The sequence below is a fragment of the Trachinotus anak genome, unplaced genomic scaffold (assembly GCF_046630095.1).
Source record: "Trachinotus anak isolate AG129_WGS33_773 ecotype Australia unplaced genomic scaffold, CSIRO_AGI_Tana_v1 ptg000024l, whole genome shotgun sequence".
In the NCBI taxonomy this organism is placed as follows: domain Eukaryota; kingdom Metazoa; phylum Chordata; class Actinopteri; order Carangiformes; family Carangidae; genus Trachinotus; species Trachinotus anak.
In genome coordinates, this window is record NW_027273875.1 from 13281425 (window position 1) to 13291975 (window position 10551).

At 44.5% G+C, this 10551-nt stretch overlaps 1 protein-coding gene across 1 annotated transcript; it reads right to left on the bottom strand.

Annotated features, from left to right (window-relative positions):
* Positions 1-324: 324 nt before the first annotated feature.
* Positions 325-8781, bottom strand: ripk4 (receptor-interacting serine-threonine kinase 4). The gene is made up of 8 exons (XM_071461017.1): positions 8481-8781; positions 5946-6237; positions 4934-5082; positions 4633-4682; positions 3315-3473; positions 2888-3003; positions 2206-2446; positions 325-2065 (listed from the first exon to the last, which is right to left on the bottom strand). The coding sequence occupies exons 1-8, from the start codon at positions 8660-8662 to the stop codon at positions 816-818; spliced, it is 2439 nt and encodes an 812-aa protein (XP_071317118.1). The 5' UTR covers positions 8663-8781; the 3' UTR covers positions 325-815.
* Positions 8782-10551: the final 1770 nt, after the last annotated feature.

Consider the following 10551-nt stretch of genomic DNA (forward strand, 5'->3'; position numbering starts at 1 on the left):
TATCGTGTAAATTATGTACATAGTGAATTCATTTCATGAAGTTTTATGTCAGCTTTAAAATATGTGTAAACTGAAGGTGGGTGGTTTTATCTCATGAAATCTGTTTCTGTGTATTATTGCATATATGTATGGCTATTTTGGACTTTAAACTGCATTTCATTAAAATGGCTTTAATGTTTTAAACTCAGACTAATATTTTGCAGTAGCTCAATATGTCTTGCTTGAATTTCATCCCTTCCACTCATCTGGCTCAAAAGAAAAGCATTTGAATTTAAATTTTTAAGTTGTAAACGTGGAAAAAATCATTGAGGTCAAACAAAACAAAACGTTTTATATGTTTTAATGGATGATGAAGCACTGATATGTAACAGGTACACAACACTGAAGGTCAAAGGGTTTTAAGAATTCAATGGCTGAGATGATGGACAGCACTCACCTACTGAGGCTTGTGACCAAAGTTTGTGCTCCACTGAACATAACTCACAGGGAAACCAGCTGCAGTAAAAAGGTCCACACAGGTCACAGGTTTCATAATTCTGATACACAAAATGTGCTTGTTACATAAAAAATGAGCTTGTTATGTAAAAAAGTAAACAAAAGTCTAACATCAAACACAGTATTTATACTTTCTATTTACAGTGTACATATTTACATGAAAGCTTGTCTGATCTGCAGTGCTCAAAGGGTTTTAGGTCCACAAACTCTCATGAGGTTGGATGACAATCCCCTCCCCAACTCTGAGGCACCAGTGGAGTAAAAAAAATAGAAACACATGGAGACAATTCTGTACAGCGTTGACAGGGTCTTTGTTCCTGTTAGCAGGGCGCCGAGGCACACTGTGAGCTGCTGGATTGTGGGCAGTCTTTGTCATTGTGCTCCGTCAGTTTGAGGATGACCACCTTCCTCTGGAGCTGCTTAGCCTCCGGTGGAGCGGGCTGTTCAGCTACTGGTTGCACTGGGCTCTCAGTTACTAAGTCCTGGCAGTCCTGAGGCAGCAGCATGGTAATGATGTTTGAGTATCCCCCCTGCACTGCCAGGTGTAACGGGCTGAGCCCCTGTTCGTCTGACAGAGTGCCACCATCTGGACAGTGAAGGAGCAGCTCTTTCAGGACTTCACAGTGTCCGCTCTCTGCTGCCAGGTGACAGGGGGTGCGTAGAGCATGGTTGGATCTGTAGGGGTCTGCCCCCTCTTCTATCAACATCTTGACAGTGGCCAGATGACCTCGCTGGGAGGCCAGGTGGAGAGGAGTGAGTCCGTTGGCATTCTGGGCGTGGATATCTGCCTGGTGTTTGATCAAGAGGCGGGAGGTGCTGGTGTGACCCGTCTCTGCCGCCACGTGCAGTGGTGTGTTTAACCCAGCAGACGTTGTGTGAACGTCTGCTCCCAGTTCAATCAGGATCCGTGCCACTCGGTACTGCCCCCTCTGGGATGCCAGATGAAGCGGTGTGCGCCCATCCGTTGTCTGCCCGTCCACATCAGCGACGGCCTGCTTTACCAGCAGCTTCACGATACCCAGATGCCCTTGCCAGGCAGCCAAGTGGAGTGCCGTCCAGTTGTCCTTGCCCTTGATTCGAACATCAGCACCACGGCTCAGCAGCACCCGGATGACATTCTCTTGACCATGCTGGCAGGCAACATGGGCTGGTGTGCGTCCCTGGCCATCAGTCTCATTAATGGCCGCCCCCCTGTCCAGCAGCAGGCGTGTGATTGCCTCGTCCCCATTCTGGGCAGCCCAGTGCAAAGCTGTGTACTGGTCCTCATCTTTGGCATTGATGTTGGTGCTGCGCCGACCGAGCAGAAGTTCTGCCAGAGGCTTCAGGTGCTTCTCTGTGGCCAGGTGGAGGGGTGTGGAGCCACGGGCGTTGGCAAGGTTGGCATTGGCATTATTCATGAGGAGGAACTTGACCGCCTCTTCGTTGTTCAAGGTGATGGCGTGGTGGAGTAGACTGCCTCCTCCGTCAAGGAGAAGGTCGACATCCTGAGGCTGCAGGATCTTCATCAGCTTGGCAGTGTCTTTGGTCCTGATGGCCTCACACAGCTTCCGCTTCTGGACCTCAGCAGAATCTAAAACAACAGGTTTGACACAAAAACCACAATTGACAATCTAAAAAGATACAAGTTAACTCAACATTAGTTGCGATCAACACTATCTTTATGTTTACAAGAACAACAGTTCCAGTTGTAGGTCTTTAATCAGCTCTTACCACATGTGCTTTCTCTCTCAAAAGACAGCGTGATAGAGTCCTGGGAGGAGAAGGCTGAATCTGCAGAGGAGATGCCGGACAGTCTCTTGCACGTGTTTTCTTTGCTGTGGCAGCCATCTTCCTTCACTCGATCAAAGCTCCTGGAGATCCCAGAATCCACCTGGCTCAGCAGCTCTGATAGGCTGTAATCTTTTTCAGGCAACATGGCAGACTTTGGACGCACCAGCTTGTTGTCTTTAACCTGCAGAGCAAAAAGCCTGATAAGCATATTTGAACAAGCTGTTCTACATTACACTCACACTCAGGTATGTAGCTGCCACCCTGATCCACAGACATTTAGAATATGTTGAATATTGACGCTGTAATGATTTGCTGAACTTGAGAAGAAGCAGTTTAACTTCTGTCCCCACAGACAGATGTCACTGAGTAACACCTCTCATGAGCAGGATATTCGTTTCTAGTCACGTACACAACAGTGAACACCACGGAAATGACAAAGCAGCACTGAGGTCAAACAATCTCATCAGCCGACATTCCTCTGCAGTGATGTAATGGTTGTTCAGCATCGAACATTTACACAACATATGACTTATAAAGTCATAATCATGTCTCGAGATAAACCTCTCATTGTCTAGGTGTGTAGTTATACATTAATGAGAAATGTGATGTTGTCACGTTGTACCTGTTCACTAGTGAGTGCGTTGGGGGATGTGGGCTCCGCCTCTGATGTAGATAAGGTTGGAGTCCTGGGCTCCTCCTGAGGTTTGGAGCAGAGCTCCTCAGCTTCAGATGTGATTTCTGTAAGGACAACAGCTCTGGGTCAGGTTTCAGTAACGCAGGGATGGGATTAAGGAATACAAAAGGGGAGAAAAAGTAGCTGACAAAAACCTCAATTTAACAGACGGCTGCACTTAGATTCAAATGTGTGTTATCCTCAGTGTGTAGTTAAAGGAATAGGATCACTTGTGTTTAGTTTTGTCCCTCCATGCTCAGGGCACTTTACAGTGCAAGGTCAACAATATTTTAGAGAGAAAAACCTGCAGTTTCTCTCCATAACAGAATTATAATGGGTTGTTTCCTTTTGTTGTGAACACAGAACAACAACTTACCCTGGAAGCTGGGTCTGGCTCCAGGGTTTGTGGCCCAGCAGCGCTGCATGATGCTCAGGAAACCTGTGCAAGTTGAAGGTCGACAGCGTGGCACTGCACCCAAGTCTGGACGCACCCCCTTCACCACCTTCACCATGATCTGCAGGATATTATTCTCTCCTAGGGAAAAATAAAAACATACAGGTCCATACTTCAGCCCCATCACTAACAAACCAGGTTTTATATGTAATTAAATCTGATGTGACGTCTTATGTTCTGATAGTAACACAGAGTTTTTCTAACCCTAACCCAACCTAACATGCTGTGGTGTATAACAACATAGCCTACGGTGCTGGTAGCAACCAGTACTTATACAGGGAGTTAGTAATGCATGGCTTTATCACCATCTTCCTGTATACTCAGATAAGGAAGTGTGTGTGCTGTTGTTTCCCATGGGAGCAAAAAGGAAAAAGTTCCTGGTGTGACCTCTTTCTATCTGACTGTGGGATCAGCCAAGTCAGTGATTCAGAACAAACAGGCAGACGCTTTAATCACGACAGCTTCTCCTCCTTTTGTAGCCATAATACCCTTTGCAGGTGGAGGAGGAAAATGTGAAGGGATGGTAACCATACTATTTCTCACTTTTTAATTATGTCTGGATCAACATAATGTAGGCAGTGCCAGTGCCAACCTGGCAACACTCATGTAGACACTGGTCTTCAAAAGAGGGCAAATTCCTTGAAGTGAACTGCTACCTGATATGCCTGGGAAAAATACACTGTACCTGCCAGTCTAGCCCTGTCCACCGGCCTGATCAGGAATTTACTAAGTAAACAAAGTACACAGTACAGCTCCTGCACACACAGCGGGTTATGTGTTTACCGGAAAATTATGAAAGCCAATTCCTGCCAGGACAATGTTAAAAATAGATTAAATGTTAGCAGAGATAAAGTAAAATATTCATGGTAAAGTCAAAATTATGATAGTCAGATGTCTGACTTACTAAACAGGAAGTATAAGAGGATATCGCAGTGCTCTTGAGTTTAGAATATCTTTGTCAATATTGACGTAGAATTAATAATTTTGAAAACCCTCTTCAGACAGGGGAAACAAAAAACCCTCAATAGCAATCATTCATGGCCTCAAGAGGATGAATCAAGAGGTCAAACCACTAGAAATCTATCAGTGATAATATTGACTTATAATTATGTATCAATATCAGTATTTTCATTTTAGCATTCCTAACTTTTTATAATTGTATTTTCTTGGCAGGAATGGCTGTCATAAAAAATAGTTTCCCCTCAGCCTTGAAGGGAAATCTTGTTGGTATGAGTCTCACCTTGGTAGGGTTTCTTCTGTGTGAGAATCCCCCAGATGACGATAGAGAAGCTGAAATGGAGGAAAAATGAAAATGGAAGAAGTCAGTAAAACATGTTTTGAATTCAGTTCAGGCCTGTGCTGGTAGATTGTCGAACACAACACATCATATCAAATCCATCTCCTACATTTGATGGATTACAGTGACTGCTATGAGTCAGAGCTCAACTGATCATACAGGAGGAGAAACAGCAAACACACATCCCAAACTAAAACCCACTTTCACACAACAAGTTTGCACACAAAGTGCTAAAAGATCCAACCTGTATACATCATGCTTGGTGTCCGACACTCTGTCCTTCTCTATGATGCTCTCAGGTGGCAGGTAGGCGATGGTGCCGCAGAAGCCATCTCGACTGATGTCATCAGCCCGTGACAGGCCGTTCCACCGGGCCAGGCCAAAATCAGATATCTGAGGCAGAAAGAGATCAGATAAGACCCTCAAACAGAGCAACCACGGCGCCTTTCTCATGAAGCGCAGTGACTTTGATGACTAACTCTGCCTGCTGAATGTGACAGGCAGCTTAGCTCTTATTATGTGCACTCAGTGGTATGATGAGGGCAACACAGCCATGTCCCAGCCTGTTGGAGAGGAGAGGCCCATCATGCTTGTGTTGACGAGTGCACACCCACACACACGCACACGCACACACACACACACACACACACAGGGAGATTTAATAGAAGCTGAATTAATCCTGTAGGGACAGGCCCAGGTGAGGTGTTTACATCCACGCATTAAACTCAGAAAAGGCAGTTCCCACCCATTGCCTTCAGTGCTGTTGAGCTGTTGAGAAGTTGGACAGTGGCTGAGAAACACCTGTCTGCCCAGAGCGTGTGCAGGGCTGTCATTTTAAAATGGATGAGGGAACAGCAAAGCACCTCACGGCTGAAAATCCTTTTAAGACCCCAAAACTGAGGCTATCAACGGGCTTTGAAGCAAAGGCAGCTGTCATTTGACTTGATATGAAAATTATTACACTTAATATATGATCTTATGAAATGACTGATTTCTTTTACATATGCCATAAAAAAACCTCAGATTGTAGCTGTTCTGATGAAGCGTTATTTGACAATGAATCATTTTGAGGGCATTTTTCCCTGAAGCCAAAAATGTATGATATCACAACAAAATGATTTAGACCATATTTTATAAGAGATATGTGCACAGTACCAGCTGAAAATGATCATCACCTTTTTCTTAATGTTTTCACACAATGGCAAAAAAAAAAAGGCCCTGCCTGTAATGGTGGTGGTTAGTGATAAACTCTCTACCTTGACATGATAGTGAGCGTCCAGCAGGATGTTGGCAGGCTTCAGGTCCAGGTGGAGCAGCGGTGGGTTCATGCAGTGGAGGAAGTTCATTCCCACTGCAGTCTCGTGGATGATGCGGAAGCGGAGCTCCCAGGGCAGAGGCTCGGTGGCCAGCAGGGTCTCCAGGGAGCCGGTCTCCATGTACTCCATGACGAGGCCCTGGGGGTCCTCACAGATCCCATACACAGGGAGGATGTATCGGAACTTGGCTGCCTCCATCTTCTTCGCCTCCTCAAGCAGCTCTGAACGCTCCCTGTGTTAAAGAGATTATTGATTATGTTACTTTTTTGCAGTTTAAAGAGTGTGTGCAGCTGCAGCTGTTTGAAGGTACTGAGGTCACTTTCCTCAGCACAGAGATGTTTATCAAACCTGTCCTCTCATAAAACATTGACCTACTGTTTGAGGTCAGGCCTTGCTCACTTGTCTGTAATATTTGGCATAACTTTTGTCCTAACCCAGATTCCAGAGCATGACATATCTTCCTCTCTGAGCTCCCAGCTATGCAGAATGTTTATCTGCATTAACCTTGGAGTCTGTGAAAGTGTGACCTCTGCGGACTTCTATAATTAATTTACAAATCCAAGCATGTGGCTCACGCTCTGCTGCTGCCCTGGTGGCTCTCTCAAGGCCTTGAGGACATTCTAGCCCGGGCTGGAATGCATGCAGGGAGCACAGTAGGCCCAAACAAAGCTCTTGTTCTCTGTTGCTCAACCTTTGCACAGTTCCTTTTATCAGTCCACGGGCCCTGCTGACATACCTCAAACACAACTGAGCAGGTCATTCATGACCTCAGTGCACATATCTCCAGCTCTCTTAATGAGAACAGATGAGACAAAGATTAGTCACTAATGGCTGTATGAACAGGAACATTTTTAAATGGAAGAATTAGGTGAGCTGGGAATGTAGCTTTTATACCATCAATAAAATGAAACTAGATGCACTGAGGAGACTTTTATGACTTCTAGGAATCTATCATGTGGATAGTATTATCAACGAGTCATGTTCTATAAGAAGGAGCTTGGCTATAATTGTCCTCTATAGTCTGCCAGGCAAGAACAATCGAGCATAATTTGAGAGACTGGGCAAGCACTTGTTTGCTAAATCCATCAATCTAATCCGAAGTGCTCCTCAGCAGCTCTTCTGAACCAAACAATGTCCTTGCATTAACAGAGAGGCCCGGTAGGACCGGTTTTACAGCTTCCTTTATTGTCTGTGCCACAACACAGCGGCAGCCTGCAACCAACGCAGACAAAGGTGGCTTTGAGTGCCTGTTGCTGGAAGTTATGTGTGGGTCAGTGCAGACTGCAGTCAAATGACTGTTTATGTACTTTGTAGATGTTTGTGGGTGATAACATCTTCGGTTCAGGTTCAGCGGATGCTTTAAGTTGCACCACAAGTTTGGGGAAGGATGTCAGTCCTCTTTTTTTTTGGCAATGCTGACTTCCTGTTTGTTTATTATCTGTTTGAAATGTTTTCGTGACGCTGACCAGATAAGATATTATAACTCGATGTCAGAAATGAAAACAAAAAAATCAATTTGGGAAGTTCAGATTCAGATATTATCTCAGTCTCTTACAGCACTTATGAAGGACAGGTGTAACTCTGCCAGTTACTTCACATCTTGATGTTGATTTGTTGAATGAAGGAATTAAGATTCTTGTGAGGTTACATCTATAATTTGTCTAAAGCCCAGTGTGTGTACACAGACACTAGATGACAGATGGGTTGTTGTCCTGCTGAAGGTGTCGATCTTCAGTTAAGGCTTAAACAGAATTTGGCATCAGTAACACTCGCAGTGGGACAGCTGAAACACACACTCACTTACACTCGCATGCAACCACATCCACAAAATAAAGAGATGAATAAATAAAATAAAACACACACCACACAGAGCAGTCATAAGATTCGTGCTTATGCAAAATGTTACAGAATTGCAGAGGGCTGTGTAATCTCTAAAACAGACCACCTTACTGTAACAGACATTCAGATCAGCCCCTCCCTGAGGACACAGCGTGATAGTGTCACCATTGACTGTGGAAATCAGCGGGGAGCCTTTCATATCTGGTCTGTTTGGAATAAGTAAACAGCTGTGTCCCTGAGCGATGTGCTCTTACTCTTGCCCTGGGGATGTATCAGCATGTTAGGGCTCCCTTCAACACAACTTAACAGTGTCTAAAAATCTAAATCTAAAAAGGAGGCCTGTTGTTAGCTGCTGAATCTCCTTCACAGCTGCTGTGTGAGAGCCCAGACTGGCAGTCAGTGAGTCACACATTCCCTGGTGATCATCACTCAAGGACTCTGAAGCACTGAGTGACATTTCATCAGCGCAGTCGTAGTCTAACCTGTGTCTGTCTACCGTGTGGTCACAAAATGATGAGGCTGAGAGACATGAACATAAGATTTAATGTAAAGGAGTCTGTGAACGAGGCCAGAGAAGTTATTCTAGGTCAACATCAGCACTAAGATAATCCATGTGGCTCAACAGCTGTAACTTACTTGTCATCCACATGAAGGCAGGGAGGGCACTTTATAGCCAGCCATGTTTTCCACTGTACGTGCCGGACTTTGTAAACTTGTCCAAATCCACCTGAGCCAATTTTCTCCCAGCTGCCAAACTCAGAGGAATCAAAGGTCCTTAACAGCCCCATATTCCAGTTTGGAGAATCCGGGACATCCATATCCGTGTTGAGAAACCCACCACCTGGGTAAAGTCCTGTTTTCTTCGTCTCCAACGCACAGTCTAGGGAAATGAACACACACGCTGACCTGCCTGCTTGTGAGCTCTTCCTTGTTTTTCCCCTTGTCTAACTCTGTGTGGCCCCTCCCTCTCTTCAGGTGAAAAGCGGGGGCGGGCCTGGTGTTGTGACATCACGTCCTGGTTTTGAAACACAGGGAAGAGGTGGAAAAGTTCCACCCAGGCAGGCCGCAAGGCAGCCTGCTGCCTCTATATGCCTTCAGACAATTGTTTTCCAGGTGCCCTAAAGACCCAAGCTTTCTCACATTTCTGCCACCAACAGGAGAGAATAATCTCTGTACTGAGCCGGAGTACATGGACCCAGGAATGTGTCATGTCATGAACACACCTTTGTCCCACTGCAGACCATTATCCAGCTAAGCCCCCTGAGGTAAGAAGAGGGAATATGCTTAACAATAGGTGGGTTATGTGATATTTATGAGATGGTTTGGAAATGGCCGGATTCATCTTTTCAGCAGGAATCTCATTCAGAGGAGAAGGACATCATGTTCTTTCACAGCTCAGGGTTGTCATGACCACAACTGTGTGAGTGGCTCAATGATGAAGATCACACCAACTTGTTTAGTTTAGTCTAGTGGTTCAGTGAAGTTGGATGCTCTTACCACTGTGATACGGTCATAATTAATTGTTGTAGTTGTAACTTTTAAATGAATAAAATATGAATAAAATCACTCACCCATCCAGGTACATGTGTTCCAAATTACACTGTTTTTGGCAAAATATATGTGTTGTTGTTTCCCAGTAGACAGTGAAATTTAAACCTGCAATGCTTTAAGCTTGAAATCTTATTTATCATTGCCAAAAAAAGAAACTGGAAGACCCTCTACCAGTTGGACTGTGGGTTGCAGAAATGAATAATTGAATACCAGTGAGAAAGAAGAGCATGAGCTTTTACAGGATGTGGGAACTTTTTATTGTAAGACCTTCCTTGACTGTGCCTCTGCCAAAATATCATTTTATCATTTAATTATGTTTTATCATGTTACAGTATAAAAAAAAATAAAAAATAGGGCAGGCGTCTGGTTGAAAAGGGGACCAACAAACAAACGGCTCACACGCTGCAGAGACTGGGGCCATTTGTTTTTTGGTAGATATGATATGTATGAGATCAGATGTCTGACTATCCATCAAATCAACTATGTGATGCCAGAGCCACACAGCTGGTGCCTCCAGACAGCTCCCAAAGATGACAAACAGCTTTGTCACACCACTATTTTATCTTTCCCTTCCATCTTTGTGAATAGACATTTACAATAAATCTCACCAGAGAAGAAGGAACCTGAGATGAGAAGTATTTCCCCTGCCACTCAGCATATAGCAAAAAGAAAAAATACATAAGCCTTGTTTTTCTCTGATCCCTCTTTTCCCCCTGATAACTGCCATTCAGTCCCTGAGGCTTCTCTTTTAATTGCTAAGTTATATAATTGGTCTTAAATATTTTTCCACTGTTTGTTTCAAGGCCTGCATTCCTGTTTACCTGCATGTCCACCTATTCTGCTGACTTTTCTATTACTCTGGGGCATCAGCTCCACAGAGTAAAATGCAATTGAATGTGTCTCTAAGAACATAATTATTTATTCTCTTGTTATTTGCTTTCCTGTGACCGGCACCTGATAACCCCACCTCTCTATTTACCTCAACGGCACAACACATGATCTCACCTTGCCCCACCCTGCTCTCCACATTTAATTAGGAAACTGGAAGAACCAGGTATGAAGTTGAAGTATAAATGTGTCAACGCAGATGCTGCTGTGACAATAAGCAGATCTTGTTGGCCTGCAAGGAACCAGGCTTCATGTCGGCCTGCTGGCT

Coding starts and splice junctions, on each gene's coding strand:
- ripk4 (XM_071461017.1), bottom strand. CDS start 8,662: ATGGATGTCCCGGATTCTCCAAACTGGAATATGGGGCTGTTAAGGACC. Junction 5,083..5,945: donor ACGCTCACTATCATGTCAAG/GTAGAGAGTTTA, acceptor TTTCTGCCTCAG/ATATCTGATTTTGGCCTGGC. Junction 4,683..4,933: donor ACCAAGCATGATGTATACAG/GTTGGATCTTTT, acceptor CCTCCATTTCAG/CTTCTCTATCGTCATCTGGG.